The 22,234-nt window shown below is 48.4% G+C and overlaps 1 protein-coding gene across 3 annotated transcripts in view; it reads right to left on the bottom strand.

The window, feature by feature from the left end:
- RALGPS2 (Ral GEF with PH domain and SH3 binding motif 2) overlaps positions 1–22,234 on the bottom strand; it is a 677,704-nt gene that overhangs the window by 55,805 nt on the left and 599,665 nt on the right. For all 3 annotated transcript variants that reach the window (XM_030206437.1, XM_030206439.1, XM_030206438.1), the window contains one exon: positions 21,966–22,071. In XM_030206437.1, the coding sequence (XP_030062297.1) occupies positions 21,966–22,071 (106 nt within the window). The remainder of the gene's footprint in view (positions 1–21,965; positions 22,072–22,234) is intronic.

Here is a 22,234-nt window from a genome sequence, read left to right as displayed (position 1 = left end):
ACACGTAAATAATCCATTAAATGTCTACAAACCCCAGTTCATAGAAAATACATGTATATCCAAAATATGTGTAAATAAAATATAATGTATCACAAATGAGTAAGCATAATATAAGATCATCAAACTGCAATGAATAAGAAACCGCCATATATTGGATTAAAACATATAAATATAATCATAAAAAATACATAAATACAATAATCCATTAAATGTCTACAAACATTAGTTCATAGAAAATACATGTATATGTAAAATACGTGTAAAAATATATATAACATCACAAATGAATAAACATAAGATCATCAAACTGCAATGAATGATAAGAAACCACCATATACTGGATTAAAACATATAAATATAATCATAAAAGATAAATACAAAATAACAATTTATTAAATCAAACATATACGTAAGTGTAATTGTAAAAAATAAATAACTGAAGAAATATGTGGGATTATCATAAAAGATACATCGAACCCAAAGGAAATAAAAAACATGTGATCAGAGATGTTGAAAATAGTCATGTATGAAAATGGTCATGTATGAAGAGGTCATATGTAAAAAAGAGGGGGGGGACATACCTTTGTGTAGAGACGGTACCAAATATGGATGAATGGACTTGGTTGTGTTGAACACTTGGTGTCTGTTCAACGGAGTGATAAACAGGGGAAAAGCTTTGGTAACGATAACAGGAATAGTGACTGATGAGGATTCAATAACAGGTGAAAAAGAAATGATTTTGAAGTGAAGCCAAGCATTGTCACATACCTGAAAGCGAATGCTACATACCTGTAGAAGGTATTCTCAGAGGACAGCAGGCTGATTGTTCTCACTGATGGGTGACGTCCACGGCAGCCCCTCCAATCGGAATCTTCACTAGCAAAGTCCTTTGCTAGCCCTCGCGCGCCCTCGCGCCCACCGCGCATGCGCGGCCATCTTCCCGCCCGAAACCGGCTTGAGCCGGCCAGTCTCGTATGTAGCAAAAGAGAAACAAGGGAAGACTCAACTTCAAAGGGGAGGCGGGCGGGTTTGTGAGAACAATCAGCCTGCTGTCCTCGGAGAATACCTTCTACAGGTATGTAGCATTCGCTTTCTCCGAGGACAAGCAGGCTGCTTGTTCTCACTGATGGGGTATCCCTAGCCCCCAGGCTCACTCAAAACAACAACCATGGTCAATTGGGCCTCGCAACGGCGAGGACGTAACTGAGATTGACCTAAAAATATTTACCAACTAACTGAGAGTGTAGCCTGGAACAGAACAAAACAGGGCCCTCGGGGGGTGGAGTTGGATCCTAAAGCCCAAACAGGTTCTGAAGAACTGACTGCCCGAACCGACTGTCGCGTCGGGTATCCTGCTGCAGGCAGTAATGAGATGTGAATGTGTGGACAGATGACCACGTCGCAGCTTTGCAAATTTCTTCAATAGAGGCTGACTTCAAGTGGGCTACCGACGCAGCCATGGCTCTAACATTATGAGCCGTGACATGACCCTCAAGAGCCAGCCCCGCCTGGGCGTAAGTGAAGGAAATGCAATCTGCTAGCCAATTGGATATGGTGCGTTTCCCTACAGCCACTCCCCTCCTATTGGGATCAAAAGAAACAAACAATTGGGCGGACTGTCTGTGGGGCTGTGTCCGCTCCAGATAGAAGGCCAATGCTCTCTTGCAGTCCAATGTGTGCAGCTGACGTTCAGCAGGGCAGGAATGAGGACGGGGAAAGAATGTTGGCAAGACAATTGACTGGTTCAGATGGAACTCCGACACGACCTTTGGCAAGAACTTAGGGTGAGTGCGGAGGACTACTCTGTTATGATGAAATTTGGTGTAAGGGGCCTGGGCTACCAGGGCCTGAAGCTCACTGACTCTACGAGCTGAAGTAACTGCCACCAAGAAAATGACCTTCCAGGTCAAGTACTTCAGATGGCAGGAATTCAGTGGCTCAAAAGGAGGTTTCATCAGCTGGGTGAGAACGACATTGAGATCCCATGACACTGTAGGAGGCTTGACAGGGGGATTTGACAAAAGCAAACCTCTCATGAAGCGAACAACTAAAGGCTGTCCTGAGATCGGCTTACCTTCCACATGGTAATGGTATGCACTGATTGCACTAAGGTGAACTCTTACAGAGTTGGTCTTGAGACCAGACTCAGACAAGTGCAGAAGGTATTCAAGCAGGGTCTGTGTAGGACAAGAGCGAGGAGCTAGGGCCTTGCTGTCACACCAGACGGCAAACCTCCTCCATAGAAAGAAGTAACTCCTCTTAGTGGAATCTTTCCTGGAAGCAAGCAAGATACGGGAGACACCCTCTGACAGGCCCAAAGAGGCAAAGTCTACGCTCTCAACATCCAGGCCGTGAGAGCCAGGGACCGGAGGCTGGGATGCAGAAGAGCTCCTTCGTCCTGCGTGATGAGGGTCGGAAAACACTCCAATCTCCACGGTTCTTCGGAGGATAACTCCAGAAGAAGAGGGAACCAGATCTGACGCGGCCAAAAAGGAGCAATCAGAATCATGGTGCCTCGGTCTTGCTTGAGTTTCAACAAAGTCTTCCCCACCAGAGGAATGGGAGGATAAGCATACAGCAGGCCCTCCCCCCAATCCAGGAGGTAGGCATCCGATGCCAGTCTGCCGGGGGCCTGAAGCCTGGAACAGAACTGAGGGACTTTGTGGTTCGCTTGAGATGCGAAGAGATCCACCAAGGGGGTGCCCCACGCTTGGAAGATCTGGCGCACCACTCGGGAGTTGAGCGACCATTCGTGAGGTTGCATAATCCTGCTCAGTCTGTCGGCCAGACTGTTGTTTACGCCTGCCAGATATGTGGCTTGGAGCACCATGCCGAGACGGCGAGCCCAGAGCCACATGCTGACGGCTTCCTGACACAGGGGGCGAGATCCGGTGCCCCCCTGCTTGTTGACATAGTACATGGCAACCTGGTTGTCTGTCTGAATTTGGATAATTTGGTGGGCCAGCCGATCTCTGAAAGCCTTCAGAGCGTTCCAGATCGCTCGCAACTCCAGGAGATTGATCTGTAGACCGCGTTCCTGGAGGGACCAGCTTCCTTGGGTGTGAAGCCCATCGACATGAGCTCCCCATCCCAGGAGAGATGCATCCGTGGTCAGCACTTTTTGTGGCTGAGGAATTTGGAAAGGGCGTCCCAGAGTCAAATTGGACCAAATCGTCCACCAATACAGGGATTTGAGAAAACTCGTGGACAGGTGGATCACGTCTTCTAGATCCCCAGCAGCCTGAAACCACTGAGAAGCTAGGGTCCATTGAGCAGATCTCATGTGAAGGCGGGCCATGGGAGTCACATGAACTGTGGAGGCCATGTGGCCTAGCAATCTCAACATCTGCCGAGCTGTGATCTGCTGGGACGCTCGCACCCGCGAGACGAGGGACAACAAGTTGTTGGCTCTCGTCTCTGGGAGATAGGCGCGAGCCGTCCGAGAATCCAACAGAGCTCCTATGAATTCGAGTCTCTGTGCTGGGAGAAGCTGGGACTTTGGGTAATTTATCACAAACCCCAGTAGCTCCAGGAGGCGAATAGTCATCTGCATGGACTGTAGAGCTCCTGCCTCGGATGTGTTCTTCACCAGCCAATCGTCGAGATATGGGAACACGTGCACTCCCAGCCTGCGAAGCGCCGCTGCTACTACAGCCAAGCACTTTGTGAACACCCTGGGCGCAGAGGCGAGCCCAAAGGGTAGCACACAGTACTGGAAGTGACGTGTGCCCAGCTGAAATCGCAGATACTGTCTGTGAGCTGGCAGTATCGGGATGTGTGTGTAGGCATCCTTCAAGTCCAGAGAGCATAGCCAATCGTTTTCCTGAATCATGGGAAGGAGGGTGCCCAGGGAAAGCATCCTGAACTTTTCTTTTACGAGATATTTGTTCAGGGCCCTTAGGTCTAGGATGGGACTCATCCCCCCTGTTTTCTTTTCCACAAGGAAGTACCTGGAATAGAATCCCAGCCCTTCTTGCCCGGATGGCACGGGCTCGACCGCATTGGCGCTGAGAAGGGCGGAGAGTTCCTCTGCAAGTACCTGCTTGTGCTGGAAGCTGTAAGACTGAGCTCCCGGTGGACAATTTGGAGGTTTTGAGGCCAAATTGAGGGTGTATCCTTGCCGGACTATTTGCAGAACCCACTGATCGGAGGTTATGAGAGGCCACCTTTGGTGAAAAGCTTTCAACCTCCCCCCGACCGGCAGGTCGCCCGGCACTGACACTTGGATGTCGGCTATGCTCTGCTGGAGCCAGTCAAAAGCTCGCCCCTTGCTTTTGCTGGGGAGCCGCGGGGCCTTGCTGAGGCGCACGCTGCTGACGAGAGCGAGCGCGCTGGGGCTTAGCCTGGGCCGCAGGCTGTCGAGAAGGGGGATTGTACCTACGCTTGCCAGAAGAGTAGGGAACAGTCCTCCTTCCCCCAAAAAATCTTCTACCTGTAGAAGTAGAGGCTGAAGGCTGCCGGCGGGAGAACTTGTCGAATGCGGTGTCCCGCTGGTGGAGATGCTCTACCACCTGCTCGACCTTCTCTCCAAAAATATTGTCCGCACGGCAAGGCGAGTCCGCAATCCGCTGCTGGAGTCTATTCTCCAGGTCGGAGGCACGCAGCCATGAGAGCCTGCGCATCACCACACCTTGAGCAGCGGCCCTGGACGCAACATCAAAGGTGTCATACACCCCTCTGGCCAGGAATTTTCTGCACGCCTTCAGCTGCCTGACCACCTCCTGAAAAGGCTTGGCTTGCTCAGGGGGGAGCGCATCCACCAAGCCCGCCAACTGCCGCACATTGTTCCGCATGTGTATGCTCGTGTAGAGCTGGTAAGACTGGATTTTGGCCACGAGCATAGAGGAATGGTAGGCCTTCCTCCCAAAGGAGTCTAAGGTTCTAGAGTCTTTGCCCGGGGGCGCCGAAGCATGCTCCCTAGAACTCTTAGCCTTCTTTAGGGCCAGATCCACAACTCCAGAGTCGTGAGGCAACTGAGTGCGCATCAGCTCTGGGTCCCCATGGATCCGGTACTGGGACTCGATCTTCTTGGGAATGTGGGGATTACTTAATGGCTTGGTCCAGTTCGCAAGCAATGTCTTTTTCAGGACATGGTGCAAGGGAACAGTGGACGCTTCCTTAGGTGGAGAAGGATAGTCCAGGAGCTCAAACATTTCAGCCCTGGGCTCGTCCTCCACAACCACCGGGAAGGGGATGGCCGTAGACATCTCCCGGACAAAGGAAGCGAAAGACAGACTCTCAGGAGGAGAAAGCTGTCTTTCAGGGGAGAGAGTGGGATCAGAAGGAAGACCCTCAGACTCCTCGTCAGAGAAATATCTGCGGTCTTCCTCTTCCTCCCACGAGGCCTCACCTTCGGTGTCAGACACAAGTTCACGAACCTGTGTCTGCAACCCCGCCCGGCTTGACTCAGTGGAGCCACGTCCACGATGGGGGCGTCGAGAGGTAGACTCCCTCGCCCGCATCGGCGAAGCTCCCTCCGCCGACGTAGTCGGGGAGCCTTCCTGGGAGGTGGCCGCAGTCGGCACCGCACGCGGTACCGACGTCGGGGACCTCACCCCGGGCGATGGGCCAGCCGGTGCCACGCTCGACGGTACCGGAGGCGCAAGCACCGCCGGTACCGGAGGGGTAGGGCGCAACAGCTCTCCCAGAATCTCTGGGAGAACGGCCCGGAGGCTCTCGTTTAGAGCGGCTGCAGAGAAAGGCATGGAGGTCGATGCAGGCGTCGACGTCAGAACCTGTTCCGGGCATGGAGGCTGTTCCGGGCTGTCCAGAGTGGAGCGCATCGACACCTCCTGAACAGAGGGTGAGCGGTCCTCTCGGTGCCGATGCCTGCTGGGTGCCGACTCCCTCGGCGACCCAGAGCTCTCGGTGCCGACGCGGGGAGGAGACCGGTGTCGATGCTTCTTCGACTTCTTCCGAAGCATGTCACCGGAGCTCCCCGGCACCGACGAGGAGGACGTAGAATCCAGCCGTCGCTTCCTCGGGGCCGAGGTCGAAGGAGGTCGATCTCGGGGGGGCTGTACCGCAGGAGCCCTCAGGGTAGGGGGAGACCCACCCGAAGGCTCACCGCCACCAGCAGGGGAATGGACAGCCCTCACCTGCACTCCTGACGATGCACCACCGTCCGACGACATCAGCAGACGAGGTCCCGGTACCACCGACGTCGATGCAGCTATCCGATGTCTCGGCGCCGATGCAGAGGGCCGATGCCTCGATGCACTCGATGCACTGGCGGCCGAGGATGAAGGTCTGGACGCTGACGACGTCGATGCACTCGATGACCCTGGTGTCGATGCTGACGAAGAGCCCGAGAACAAAACGTTCCACTGGGCCAATCTCGCTACCTGAGTCCGCCTTTGTAACAGGGAACACAGACTACAGTTCTGAGGACGGTGCTCGGCCCCCAGACACTGAAGACACGACGAGTGCCTATCAGTGAGCGAGATTACCCGGGCGCACTGGGTGCACTTCTTGAAGCCGCTGGAAGGCTTTGATGTCATGGGCGGAAAAATCACGCCGGCGAAATCAAAATCCGAAATGACGAAAGTGAGCACCAAAACTTTAAGGGAGAAAAAATCTCGACCGAGGCCGAAAAGAGGCCTACCCCAACGACGAAAGAAAACTTACAGGGGAAAAATCTGAAAAATACGGGAAGGGACAAACGAAACCCGAGAGGGCTTCCGGAGCACTTCCCAAGCAGTTTGGATTTTCCGAAGAAAACACGTCGAAAAAGGACGCGCGAGGTCGACTTTCCGGGGCTCGACACGGCGAAAACACGACCGTACCGAGTGCGGACGAAAGAAGACTGGCCGGCTCGAGCCGGTTTCGGGCGGGAAGACGGCCGCGCATGCGCGGTGCGCGCGGGGGCTAGCAAAGGACTTTGCTAGTGAAGATTCCGATTGGAGGGGCTGCCGTGGACGTCACCCATCAGTGAGAACAAGCAGCCTGCTTGTCCTCGGAGAAAGAAAGGTAAATCGAGCGTGTGGACAACGTGGTAGTCCCATGACATACTACTAAATCTTCTTGATCACTTTGGGATTGGCGGAAATATACTTAGATGGATTAAAGGTTTATCATCATCTAGATCATACAAAGTAAAATTGAATTCAAATATATCATCATCGTGGAAAGCAGTCTGCGGAGTCCCTCAGGGTTCACCACTATCACCAACACTCTTCAACATAATGATGATTCCTCTGGCTAAATCCTTAGCCAATCTAGGCCTTAACCCATTTACCTATGCTGATGATGTTACAATTTATATACCTTTCAGACATGACCTGAACAGAAATCACCAATACAATCAAGATCGGTCTGAACACAATGGATGCATGGGCAAACTCATTCCAATTGAAACTAAACACTGAAAAGACTCATTGCCTCATCCTTTCATCTCAACACAATAAGTTTAAACCTACAACCCTAAACATCCCAAACCACTCCCTCCCAATTTCAGATAGCCTAAAACTACTCGGCATCATAATTGATCGGAACCTGACATTTGAAAGCCAAGTAAATTCTACCACAAAGAAAATGTTCCACTCAATGTGGAAACTTAAACGTATAAAACCTTTCTTCCCGCGAGATGTATTTCGCAACCTAATACAATCAATGGTATTAAGCCATTTAGATTACTGCAACGGAATCTATGCAGGTTGTAAAGAACAACTAATTAAGAAACTTCAGACTGCCCAGAATACAGCAGCTAGACTGATCTTCAGAAAATCAAAATTTGAAAGTGCCAAACCCCTTCGTGAAAAATTGCATTGGCTTCCCATCAAAGAACGCATTGCCTTCAAGGTTTGCACTCTGGTCCACAGGATTATTTACGGCGTAGTTCCTGGATACACTAGCCGTTCAGCCCGTAAAAGCGGGCTAGTATGGGGGGGGGGGGGGGTTGAAAGGCCCCCCACCCCGCCGCCGAATTCGCCGCTGCCACTCCCCCTCAGAGTTCGTCCCCCCCGGAGCCGTCGCCACCCACCTTCCACCCGGTCGGGCCCTCGCTCCGCTATTGAAACAGCGAGGGCACGCAGCACACAGCTCTACTGCTGAGCTGCCGTAGCCTTCCTTCTTCTCTGCCTATGTCCCGCCCTCGTGTGACGTAACGTCGTCGAGGGCAGGACACAGGCAGAGAAGAAGGAAGGCCGATGGCAGCTCAGCAGAGCTGTGTGCTGCGTGCCCTCGCTGTTTCAATAGCGGAGCGAGGGCCCGACCGTGTGGAAGGTGGGTGGCGGCGGCGACTCTGGGTGGGGGGGAGCGTTAGCGACGGCGGTGTCCCTCGCAAATGCGCAGTAGAGACTCTCTCTGTTCCGCCCTCGTCATCACATATTGACGTGGGGGCGGGGCAGAGAGGGTCTCTACTGCGCATTTGCGAGTGAGTACGACACTCGCCATTTATATATATTGATGTTGAACCTAATAAATCTGTCACCCAGAAACAGTACCAGTCTATTCCGAACTTACTTAAATTTACATTATCCAGACTGCAATGGTCTTAGATACAAATCAACTTATGCATCCAGCTTCTCTTACATAAGTACACAACTGTGGAACGCACTGCCTAAAATCGTGAAATCAATTCATAACCATCTTAACTTCAGGAAGTCACTGAAAACCACCTTGTTTAAGAAGGCCTACCCCTCAGACCCAACTTAATTTTCTACTTCCTGTGATATAGCAAAACTGTGGACCGTATTGGACTTTTTATCATATCTTTGTTGCCTTATACTCATGTTAGCTATAGGTTTACTACTATTTTGTGTATTTGTATTTAACCGAACCGGAGCCTGCCTCTACGGTATTATGTAAGCCACATTGAGCCTGCAACTAAGTGGGAAAATGTGGGGTTTAAATGTATAAAATAAAATAAATAAAGACAACCACCTGGGAAACAAGAAAACTTGAAGGATAAAAAAGTACTGCGGTGAAGGAAAAGAAGAAGGGAAATGAAAAGGCGGGAAAAACCCGTCAAGTTTAAAAATAAAGGGAAGGAAGGATTGCTTGGATATGTGCAAAGCAGTAAATAAAAAAGATATATATACACACCTAACTTGTATTGAGCCTGAATGATGAAGAGAAACCCAAAAATGCCATGAGTTAGTGCACGTGACCGTGAAAAGAAAAACGCTAAGCAGTAGAAGAGCCGTGAATGCTGTGAAACAAGAAGTAATGTGTAAACAGTGGTGAGTATCGTGAGTGAAGAAGTGAGCTTTCAGGTGTTTTCTAAAGTTTATGTAGTCATTCGTGTGTCTCAGGGTTTTCGGTATTGTGTTCCATATCTTGAGGCAAATGTATGTGAAGCTGGATGAGTATGAAGATTTGTATTTTAGGCCTTGATATCTGGGAAAGTGTAGGGTGAGGTAGGTTCTTGACCTCTCTGTAGCACTGCATATGGGTAAGTCTATAAGGTTTGACATGTATTTAGGTACAAGACCGAAGATTATCCTATAAGCCAGAGAGCATATCTTGAAGAATATTTGTACTTTGATAGGTAGCTAGTAAAGGTTTTGGAGTAACGGTCTTGTGCTTTCAAATTGATTTGTACCGAATATCAGTCTTGCAGCTGTGTTTTGTGTTGTTTGCTGCTTCTTTAATAATTGTTCCCTGCAGCCGGCATAAAGTCCATTGCAGTAATCAGCAAGGACAATGGATTGGACTAGTGTGAGGAATACGTCTCTTGGAAAGTAGTTTTTTATGCATATTAGTTTCCACATGGTTTGGAACATTTTCTTCACAGTGTTGAGCAGGGCCGTGCCTAGGGTCTCTGGCGCCCCCCTGCAGACTATCAGTTGGCGCCCCTACCCCCCGTGAAAATGATCACGCCCCCCCCCCCCCCCCCCCCGGTGAAAATGATCGCTCACCACTTGCCACACTGACAGGAATTGTCAGCAATATTCTTAGAAACAAATTGCTATACATTGCAAAATAAGATAGCAGATGTAAATTCTCAAAGTGGACATATTCCAAACGCTAGACAAAAATTAAACTGAACCCCCAAGATGCCAGACTCTGCATACAATGCAACACCACAGAAACAGAAAATGTCCCCTAGTACTGTGCAAAATATAAAGACTGCAGATGTAAATTTGAAAAAAACTAACAAGAACCAATCACCACTTTACAAATTAACAAATAGAAATAAAACAAATATAGAAAATAAAATAATACCATTTTATTGGACTAATACATTTAGCTTTCAGAGGCCAAAACATCCTTCCTCAGGTCAATACAGTATAGTGCTGTTACAGTATCCTATCCTGACCTGAGGAAGGGGGTTTTGTTCTCCGAAAGTTAGTCAAAATGTATTAAAATTAGTCCAATAAAAAGATTACCTATTATAAACATTTATTAACACAGCTACAATACTACTATATCCTAAAGCAAAAAAATAAAAGTAAATATTTTATTTACAGTTTGTTGTCTCTGGTTTCTGCTTTCCTCATCTTCTTTTCACTGTCTTCCTTCCTTCCATCCAGCATCTGTCTTTGTTCTCTCTCTGCCATCCAGTGTCTGCCCTCTCTGCTGTCCCCTTCATCCAATGTCTGCCCTCTCTCCCTGCCCCTTCCATCTACATCTGCCCTCTATCTCAGCACCTTCCATCCACCATCTGCCCCTGTCTGCCCTCTCTCTCCCCCTTCCATTCACTGTCTGCCCTATCGCTTCCATCCACTGTCTGCCCTTTCTCTCTGTCCGCTCAATCCACCATTTGCCCTCCCTCTCCCATCCATCTAAGGTCTGCCCTCCCTCTGACTCCCCCTTCCATCTAGGATCTGTCCCCTCTCTCTGCCCCTTTTTTTCAGCCCCCAGTTCCAGCCCCACTATCCCACCAGTCCCCAGTTTCAGCCCTAGCCCTTTTCTCCCACCAGTCTTGAGCTTCGGCCCCCAGCCACTTCTCCCTGTCCCCTTTTCAGCCCCCAGTTTCAAACCCAGCCCTTTTCTCTCACTAGTCCCAAGCTTCAGCCCCAGCCACTTCTCCCTGTCTTCTTTTCAGCCCCCAGTCCCCACAGTTTCAGCTCTTGTCCCTTTTCAGCCCCCAGTCCCAGTACTAGCCCCCTTATCCCACCTACCCTCCTTTTCAGCCCCCAGTTCCAGCTCCAGCTCCCTTCATCCACATGCCTTGTATTAGGGCCTCCCCTTTCAGCCCCAGACCCCATCTGGGCTCCCCTCCCCATCCCCTTCTCCCATCTGGGCACCCCATCCCCTTCTCCCATCTGGGCACCCCAACCCCTTCTCCCATCTGGCCACCCCATCCCCTTCTGCCATCTGGGCTCCCCACCCCATCCCCTTCTGTCATCTGGGCACCCCACCCCATCCCCTTCTGCCATCTGGGCTCCCCTCCCCTTCTGTCATCTGGGCACCCCACCCAATCCCCTTCTGTCATCTGGGCTCCCCACCCCATCCCCTTCTGTCATCTGGGCACCCCACCCAATCCCCTTCTGTCATCTGGGCTCCCCACCCCATCCCCTTCTGCCATCTGGGCTCCCCTCCCCTTCTGTCATCTGGGCACCCCACCCAATCCCCTTCTGTCATCTGGGCTCCCCTCCCCATCCCCTTCTGTCATCTGGGCACCCCATCCCCTTCTCCCATCTGGGCTCCCCACCCCATCCCCTTCTCCCATCTGGGCTCCCCTCCCCATCTGGGCACCCCATCCCATCCCCTTCTGTCATCTGGGCACCCCATCCCCTTCTCCCATCTGGGCTCCCCACCCCATCCCCTTCTCCCATCTGGGCTCCCCACCCCATTCCCTTCTGTCATCTGGGCACCCCTGATCCGACCCGACTACCAGCTCCGTCGAGATGACAGCGGGTGGGGGGGGGGGGGGTGCTCCGCTCCCGCTGCTCCCACCCTACCTTCTTTTAAAAAAGAAGTCAGTAAAGCGGCGTGGCAGGCAGCACAGCTTCGCGTCTGCCCTGCTTGTAAAACAAGTAGATCTCCTTGTCGGGCCTTCGCTCACTGGGTCCCGCCCTCGAGCAAATAGGAAGTTACCTCAGAGGAGGGCGGGACCCAGTGAGCGAAGGCCCGACAAGGAGATCTACTTGTTTTACAAGCAGGGCAGACGCGAAGCTGTGCTGCCTGCCACGCCTCTTTACTGATTTCTTTTTTAAAAGAAGGTAGGGTGGGAGCAGCGGGAGCGGAGCACCCCCCACCCGCTGACACCCGGGGCGCATCGCCCCCACCGCGCTCTTGGTTCCCTCAGTGTCCGCCTTCTTCTGACGTCAGAAGAAGGCGGGACACTGAGGGAACCAATGAGTGCAAGGGAAGGGAGACGTCGGCAGCGCTTTCACCGACGCTGCTGCAGCGGCTGCGACCGAGGTAATTTAAAGTCCTCGGGGGCGCGGGGCGAGGGTAAGCACCGCGGTGGCGCCCTCCAGAGGTGGGCGCCCCCCTGCAGCGCTTACCTCGCTTACCGCATCGGCACGGCCCTGGTGTTGAGATTTGTTTATCAAAGGATAAGTTGCGGTCTATGGTGACTCCTAGGATTTTTAGATTGTCGGATATTGGGAGAGATGTGCTCATGGCATCGATATTTGGGAAGTGATCAGTGTTGTTTGGTGATATGTGTCAGTGCGTTTTTTCCTTTTTAAGTTTGAGCTTAAACATTGACGCCCAGGATTTCATTGTGTTTATGTATTCCGCAATCCTGGTCGCAATTTCGTGCGCATTCTTTTTGAAAGAGATATAAATTGTCAAGTTGGCGGCATATATAAGGGGGTTAAAGCCTTGTTTGGATAGTGTTCAGGCCAGCAGGGCCTTCATCAAGTTGAATAACACTGGTGACAGTGGTGAGTGCTGGGAGGGGGGGGGGGAACCCCATATTCTGCTTTCCATGGAGGGGAGAGAGAGGAATTTGTCTTCACTTGATAGGATCAGGTAGTCAGGAAGCCTAGGAGCCATTCGAGCACTTTCCCTCCAATGCCTATTTTGTCGAGTATTCTTTTGAGGATTTGGTGGTTGACCATGTCAAAGGCACTTGACATATTGATTTGCAACAGAAGAATGTTTTTTCCATTTGTGATTTCCTTTTTGAGTATAGCCACTATTGTAATCATCACTGTTTCGATGCTGTGTTTAGTTCTGAAGCCTGACTGAGATTCGTGTAGTATGGAGAATTTGTTAATGTAGTCAGTTAGTTGGTTGGCCGCTATGCCTTCCATTATTTTTGTCGTTAAAGGTATGGATGCTATTGGCCTGTAGTTCGAGGTATTCCTGATGTTTTTCTTGGTGTCCTTTGGGATTAGTGTGAGTAGTAAGTTGCCCTTTTCCCATGGGAAGCGGCTTTCAAATGAGAGGTGAGTTGGTCTATAAATCGATCTAGGGCACCTTTTAGTACATGATTGGGGCATGTGTCTAGCATGCAGTGGGCAGAGAATTTTCTTAGTGCTTGGGCTACTGTCTCTTTTGTGAGTTGTATGAAGGTGGTCCATGTTCTGTCCGTGGGGCTTCTTCTAGAGTGTAGTTGAGTTTGTCTATGAAAGTTTTGAGGTTTGTGTTGTCTTGTGTTAGGTTCTTCCTGAGGTTGAGACTTTTGTCTTCAAAGAATTTGGTGAGTTTATTTGCTGATGTGGGGGTTTCCATTCACCGTCGTCAAGGGTTTGGTTCTTATGAGATTATGACAGTGGTTCCTAAACCTGGTCCTAGAGGCACCCCAGCCAGTCAGGTTTTCAGGATATCCACAATGAATACTCATGGAAGAGATCTGCATGCAGTGAAGGCATTGCATGCAAAACTCTCTCATGAATATTCATCGTACCAAAGTATTGCTTTGCGCCTCTGTCTGGTTTTTGTTTATGTAGGGACTATTTTGTCCAGTATGTTTGTGCATCTTTCATCCCATTCAGACATGAATTTTTCCATGTTAGTCGTTGGTGACCATTGGCCTTCATATATGGCCGACCAAAATTTGATTGCATCTATCTTCCCTCGTGATCTGTATGGTATTCGTGGGTGTGTGGAGTGGGTTCTGTGTTCTTTCCAGTAAAGAGTCATGTTTAGTTTGAAGTGATCCATCCAAGGAGTTTCTGTCCATCTTGGGTTCTGTATTTTGAAGTCATTGTCCTGTGAGAATCTGTAGGCTAGTAGGTCTACGGCATGGTCTTTGAAATGGGTTGTAGTCACTGGTGGTCTTTGAAAGTCCCATAGTTGAAGGAATTTGTTGCATTCTTTGGAGCTGTCCATTTTCTGGTTTAGGTGTAGATTAATGTCACCTATTAACAGGGTATTGGGGTTAGCTACACGTGTCTGAGATGAAATCCGTGAAATTTGTTTGGGTCAATTTCCAGATTCCTGGGGATCTGTAGAAGAGGATACAACACTGTTGGTTATGTAGATTTCCAGTTGCGGTGTTATAGATTCTGTTATGGCTTCTGTCATTAGAAAGGATCTGTATAACAATGAAATTCCCCCTCCTCTTTTCCCATTTCTAGTCCAATGAAGAATTTTGTAGCCTGGAGGGCATAGGTCTAGAATAATAGGGTTGCCTTTCATGTTTCATTGAGGAAAACCAGACTGAGGTCTTTTATTGGTTATCCAGTCCTTTAATGTTTCTGTTTTGTTTACCATTGACCTGGCATTGATATATCCCACTGGTACTGGTAGGTAGTAGGGCTGGGGATTGCTAAGAATGTTTAATTGCACGATTAATCGTGATTACAATTTTGGATTGTGTGATTAATCGTGTAAAACATCCCAACTCACATTTCTTCATGTTCAGTACAAAATATAGACAGCAAGAAGTAAATTCTCAGAACTGAAATGTTTCAATTACTAAACTGAAAATAAAATTATTTTTTTTAACCTTTGTGGTCTGGTGATTTTATTTTTCTAATCATCTTGTTTCCTGCCTCTGTGCTCTGAACTCTGTTTCCAAGACCTCCTGTCCATTCACTATATCTTTTCTCTCCTCCTTTCTTCTTCACTCCTATATCCATTTTTCACGTCCAACTTTCTTCCATTTTTCTGTATCCTTCTCATGTCTATCTAGTTTCCAACTCTTCCCTTTCCCTCCATCCATGGACTGCAAATCCTTCCATCTCTCTTCTCTTCCTTTCCCTGCCATCTATGTGCATTTTTCCTCTCTTCCCTTCTCCTACCTTCTGTTCGTCCACCATCTTCCTTCTTTCATCCCCCATTTCTACATCTATCCCTCTTCTCCCCTGCCATCTAGCATCACCCCTTTCTCTCCCTCTTTTCCCTAACCATCCAGCATTGCTCCTCTCTCTCCATCAGCCATCATCAACCCATCTCCCTCTCTTTCCTTTCACCATCCAGCATCACCTCTTTGTCTCTCCCCCCCCCCCCCCACTGTTCAGTATCACCCATCTCTTCCCTCTCATACACCATCACCATCCAATATTAGTGTCTCTCGGTCCCGCCCCCCCAACCATCACTCCGTCTCTCCTCCTTTCTCCACCACCACTTCCAAAAAACAAAACCATCATCCCTCACTGCCCCACCTCTCTCTTCCCACCCCAACCATCTATTATTGCCTTGTCTTCCCTATATCCTGCATTGCCCCATCTTTTCCCCTCCCCATAGTATGCACTGCTCTGTCTCTCTTCACTCCCCCATAGTGTGTACTGCCCTGTCTCACCTCATCTCCACATCCTGCGGTTGCCCTGTCTTTCCTCATCCTCCATATCTTGTGTTGCTCTGTCTCTTTTCTCGGCTCTTGTATCCAGTCTTGCCTCCCTGTCCTCTCCCCCTCTCACTGGATCATTGGAGCTGACTCTGTGGGTGCTTGAGCACCCCCAATATTGAGAAAATTCCTTGTATGTGTCCAAGGAGGGGTTATTTTCATTGGGCTTAGCACCCCCAATAATTTTGAAAAGTTGGCTCCTATGCACTGGCTTATTCATTTTAGATGGTCTGGAGCTCATGCGCCAATCCCTTGCTTCCCTCTTCACCATGGCTGTAGCAGCAGCAGAGCCAGAACCTCTTCTAAGGAGGAGAGCTCCTCCTGGCACTTCTCGGGTGTTGGATGCACCAATGTCCTGGGGCTCCTAGCACCATGTGTCAAGGAAGATCAGTGCTTATGCTTCTTGAGCTTTTGCGATGCATAGAACCTCAATGTCCCGTTGCCTATGAAGACACTGCTGAATCCGTACAGGTCCTCGATGTTGGTGTTGGGTCTGATGCCATCCGGTCCCAGGGCCTGCTAACAGTGCCAGTGTCAAAACAGGTGGAGACCTGCTCAATGCCGATGCATTCCCAGTGGACGCTGAAGTTGGAGCAGCCATGGAGGTCGATGATGCTAGTGCCGAAGTTGATAGACCGGCCTTTGAAAAGCCAAAAGGTTGCGCCATTTGAGCCAGTCGCACCTGCTGAGTTCTCACCTGCATGTGCAAACAGAGATCACAAACAGAGGGGTGATGATCTGGCACAAGGCACCTGATGCACCAATTGTGCAGGCCTATGGCAGAAACCATGCGTCTACACTTGAAGCAACTGGGGGGGGGGGGGGGTCTTCTGAGACATTGAAAAAAGTATCTCAGCTAATCTTGAATCAAGAAAAAAGGGGGGAGTTCAGATTGAGCATGGGGCTGCAGCCTAACTGAACAGCCACTCACAAAAATAAAGGAAACTGAAAACTACCAAAAATATCTTTAAAAAAAAAATGAAACTAAAGGGAAGGGACAAAACCCAAAGCCGAAGAAAGAATCCTACTATATAAATGAAGAGTGACCGACATGCTGCACAGGCGCAGAACAGCGCAGCTGTGTGCGGCACGTCACAGATCTGTTCCGACATTGTTAGAGGCTCTACCTTTCTGCAGCTGCGCTGTTCTGCGCATGTGCGGCACGTCAAAGATCTGTTCTGACGTTGATAGAGGCTATAACTTTCTGCAGCCGGTTTGGTCCCAGCTCCCCTCCTTGGTTGCGTAACTCCACACGACGCGACGATTGGTACAGTGGCTACGTAGGTACACACGGTGCACGGTTAGAAGCGGAAGGTGCGCTGTCGCGCTACAGGTGGACTGGGTTGGGGTGAGGGGGTATTAATGCATGCCGAGCCTGCCCCCGGAGACACGCCCCCCAGTCGCCCCCCTACGCACCACCTCCACGGTGCCGCTGCTCCCCCCCCCAAGGCTGCCGCAGATTCCCCCCCCCACTCACTCACCAATTTCTTAGGGTTACATAACATGACAGGCGGAGTATGGGAAGCATAATATCTACAAAACAGAAATTAAAAAAAAAACACACAGAGACAATGAACTCACTGCCACACACTCTCTCTCTCACACACACACTCGCATACAGTCTGTGTCTCACACACACACACTTGCTCACAGTCTGTGTCTCACACACACACACTCTGTCTCTCTCCAGCACACATAGAGGGGCATAACTGAACGAAAACGTCTATCTCCATGGGCGTTTATCTCCGAGAACGGGTCCGTGAAGGGGCGGACCGAACCGTATTTTCGAAAAAAACAGACGTCCATGTTTTATTCGACAATTTGTGAGCTGGGCGTTTTTGTTTTTCAGTGATAATGGAAAATGAAAGCGCCCAGCTCAAAAATGAATAAATCCAAGGCATTTGTTCGTGGGAGGGGCCAGGATTCGTAGTGTACTGGTCCCCCTCACATGCCAGGACACCAACTGGGCACCCTAAGGGGCACTTTTACAAAAACAAAAAAAAAGGTAAAAGAGCTCCCAGGTGCATAGCACCCTTCCCTTGTGTGTTGAGCCCCCCACATTCCCCTCAAAACCCACTGCCCACAAGTCTACACCATTATTATAGCCCTAAGGGGTGAAGAGGGGCACCTACATGTGGGTACAGTGGGTTTGGGGGGTTGGACGACTAATAAGCATTAAGCAGCACAATTGTAACAGGTAGAGGGGGGATGGGCCTGGGTCCACCTGCCTGAAGTCCACTGCACCCCCTAACAACTGCTCCAGGGACCTGCATACTGCTGCCAGGGAGGTGGGTATGACATTTGATGGTGAAAATAAAAAGTTGTGAAACATCATTTTTTGTGGTGGGAGGGGGTTAGTGACCACTGGGGGAGTCAGGGGAGGTCATCCCCGATTCCCTCTGGGGGTAATCTGGTCATTTAGGGCACTTTTTGGGGCCTTATTCGTGAAAAAACAGGGTCCAGGAAAAGTGCCCTAAATTCTAGCTACAAACACATACTTTTTTTCCATTATCGGCGAAAGGCGCCCATCTCTCCTCGGCCGATAACCACGCCCCCTCCAACACGCCCCTGTCAACTTTGTACGCTTCCGCGATGGAGTGCAGTTGAAAACGTCCAAAATCGCCTTTCCATTATACCGATTTATTTGTTTTTGTGAGTTAAACGTCTATCTCCCGATTTGGGTCGAAATCTAGGCGTTTTTCTCTTTCAATTATAAGCTGGATTGTAACATAGTAGATGACGGAAGAAAAAGACCTGCACGGTCCATCCAGTCTGCCCAACAAGATAAACTCGTATGTGCTACTTTTTGTGTATACCTTACCTTGATTTGTACCTGTCATTTTCAGGGCACAGACTGTATAAGTCTGCCCAGCACTATCCCCGCCTCCCAACCACCAGCCCCGCCTCCCACCACCGGCTCTGCCACCCAATCTTGGCTAAGCTTCTGAGGATCCATTCCCTGGGAACAGGATTCCTTTATGTTTATCCCACGCATGTGCTTTCAAAATGGCCGCCGAGAGTTGAAGCAGCCTCGCGAGACTTCAACTCTCGGTGGCCATTTTGAAACGCCGAGAGCCAAACTCGCACAGGATGCAGCAGGGCAGCTAGCAGCAGCAGCGCTACGGGCAGGAAAGAGGGGGCTCTTTCTTTCCTGCCCCGAGCGAACAGGTACCTCTACACCACCACGGATAGTTGCGTAAGGGGAGGGGAAGGGAGTCCCGTGCCCGCTAGCGCCCGTTTCATTTGAGGCAGAAACGGGCCTTTTTTACTAGTGTATAAAAGTGTACTATACACATCAACTGACATTACATTCATCAACTTTTAAATTACATTTCAGAAATAAAAAATCTTGCCTGTTTTAAGATGTAAACGTTTTTGTTAAACAGACATTAGAACAAGGTAAATTAATTGAAGGATCTAATGCTGTTTACACCAAAAACATAGTATATAAAAGTGTACTGTAGACATCAACTGAAATTACGTTCATCAACTAATAAATTACATTTCTAAAAAACAAAACCTTGACCGCTTGGCTATTTCATTACATACTACAGAAATGGTGCCCGTTGTAACGGGCTTTACGGCTTGTTAGGAACAACAGAACAAATACCCAAATGGGAAGGCACAGCACAGTGTGAGGGAGAGAATAAGAACGCGTCCTCTCAGCTCCACAGAAAAACAAATACTGGAGGACCTGTGCTTGCGCATCGGGTGGAAAGGCATCAGTGCATGAGTGGTGGGACGCTGCTAACTAGTCAGTGTCCACACTGGTCTCCATCAGTTGACATCACACAGATGTGAGAATATGAAGGCCTGCTTGTCCTCAGAGAATACTGTATACTCCTTTCCGTACTGTAGGCTCTCTCAAAGATAACAGACTGGTTATCCCTAATCCTCATACAGCTAGGCGGGAGTCCATGAGGGTGCATGCTTTTTCTTCCCTTGCATCTGCTCTGGAATTTGCTTCCATAATACCTTGGTTGTACCTCTCTTATTTCTCCTTTTGTAGAGCCCCGAAGACTCACCTTTTTCAACTTGCTTTTGGGACTTGATAGTGGTCTGTTCCTGTGGCAGGAGATTGCCTCTAGGTTTGAATGATTTAGTTTTTTGCTCTGTATAGTTGGCAAGAAAGGATTAATTTTAGAACACTGTGGTGTTGGTGTGTGAGCTCTGTATGCCTGTGATTGATGAATATGATAGCCCCCTCAGCTCAGAAAAGAATATCAAGAGTCAATTATTAAATTGTGAAAATGAAGTCAATTTGAAGACACAGCTGGACAGATGCATTTAACCTAGTCAAAGACTGCTGACACATTGCTAAGCTGACAGCTTAAACTTGCTGTTATGTCTGTCCAGATGTTAGGAAAGAACCACTAAGCTTGCACATATTTGGTAAGAATAGGAAAAGAGAGGAACTGAAAATAATGTACATTTGTAGTTTGCACATTTTGAGCAAGAGATTTATGCTGAAAAGCGAAGATACTTTCTGTGGCAGGTATTCTCCGAGGAAAGCAGGCTTTATATTCTCAAAAGTCCACGTCACCCGGTCCAGTATTTACCGAAGATAAATGAGAGCTTTGTGGTAAGTGAGCCGCACTCCACCCCGCATGCGAGAGTACCTTCCCATCCATCATGCGAACACGGTCTCCTCAGTTTAATACTATAGCAAAAATAAAGTAAAAAGAACAAAGGAGACAACTCCAAGGGGAGGTGGGAGGGATTGTGAGAATATAAAGCCTGCTGTCCTCGGAGAACACCTGCTACAGGTAAGTATCTTTGCTTTTTCCAAGGACAAACAGAATTATCTATTCTCAAAAGTGGGAAACCCCTAGCATCCAGGTTCACCGAGAAACAACAAACATTGGTCAACTGGGCCTCGCAACGGTGAGGACATAATACAGATTAACCTGAAACTATATACAATCTGAATGTGAGTGCAGCCTGGAACAGAATAAAACGGGTCTAGAAGCGTGGAGTTGGAATCTAGACCCCAAACAGATTCTGCAACACTGTCTGCCAGAACTGACTGTCACATGCGTGTGTACACATATATATATATATATATCTATATCTATATAAAAGGCACCACCAACGTTCTAAATGAAGCCTCCAGCCGGAAGTGTGAAGGGGGAGAGATATCCGGTTTTCCCATGAGTGTCTGCCCTGCCCTCGCTCTCTCTGTAACACAAACAGTGAAGGAAAACACAGCAAAGCACGAAATCAAATCGCTCTCTCTGTAACAGTGAAGGACTCAGAGGGGGGAGGGGAGAGAGGGCAGAAGCCCTCACTATCTCTGTAACACAAACACAGCACAGCAGGAAACAACACTGAAGGACTGACTCCCAGGGGGGAGGGGACAGAGAGCAGAGGGGACAGACAGCACACTCCCACATGCACACAGAAGAAAACCTTGCTAGCCTCCGTTTCATTTGCATCAGAAACGGGGCTTTTTTTTACTAGTATATATATATATTTGTTGCTTTAGAGCTTCATGTTCCCAATATGGTAATGATTTTTACTGAAATAGCTATTAGCTGTCTGACGTTTGCTCTCTAGAATGCTTATAAAGCTGAATATAATCTCAAACCAATAAGTATCTATTGTTTGTATCTTGTGATGTATGATGTAAACCTGTTGACATGTAACTCATGACCTAATAATTTATGCCAATAAAATGAAGCAGACAGCCGGAAGGAGTTTGAGACAGTCCTGGATGAGCTCACTTTCATTATGTGAGACCCATGCTCTCTCCCAAAGGCCTTTGATCTATATCTATCTATCTATCTATCTATCTATCTATCTATCTATCTATCTATCTATCTATCTATCTATCTATCTATCTATCTCTTTGATCTCAAGCTGAGTATGTGATCTGCTCTGGTGGGGTCTTAGGCAATCACCTGTTCTTTTCTGTCTTTTGAAAACAGAGTTCCTTTCCTTTTTTAAGCTTTAGTAAATTGTAAACCACTTCAATTTGTCAGCAAGGTAATCGGTATATAAAATCGATAAAGAATGATTTTTTCTTTATTTTCAAATATCAGAAAACGTTTAGTTCTTTCTTCCATTATGAACTTGTGTTTTTAGACATTTTACGATAAACATTTCGACATTTGAACATCATATCAAAAATGCCACTCCACATGTTTTGTAATTGAATAGGACCTAGAATTACAATTGTATGCTTAACTAAAATATCACTCTGCTTTTGTCCACCATCATTTAACTGCTTCAAGACTTAAAAAGAAACAGTAACACACAAATATGGTGTTCAGTATATGAACAATAATTGACCTCTCTGTTAACTGCATGCATCTCTCTTAAAATAACTCACCCTTTTCAGAGTCAGTGAGCAAGAAGAGATCAGGATGCTCTGGATCATCAGCCATCATCACCATCCACCCTATAACGGATACACTCTTACTCGATGTTGATTTGAACTGAATCAGTAAACAGAATTGTTACATTTTTAGTCACAGTAGCAAGACAGAAATCTCATCAAGATTTTTAAAATTTTCCTACCACGTGACACTTTCTTATTATCAAGTCAGTAGTCCAATCAAAACATATAATTCCACAAAGGGGGTTGTTTTATAAAGCTTT

The sequence above is a fragment of the Microcaecilia unicolor genome, chromosome 6 (genome assembly GCF_901765095.1).
Source record: "Microcaecilia unicolor chromosome 6, aMicUni1.1, whole genome shotgun sequence".
Lineage (NCBI taxonomy): Eukaryota > Metazoa > Chordata > Amphibia > Gymnophiona > Siphonopidae > Microcaecilia > Microcaecilia unicolor.
This window is presented reverse-complemented; position numbering and strand designations above follow the sequence as displayed.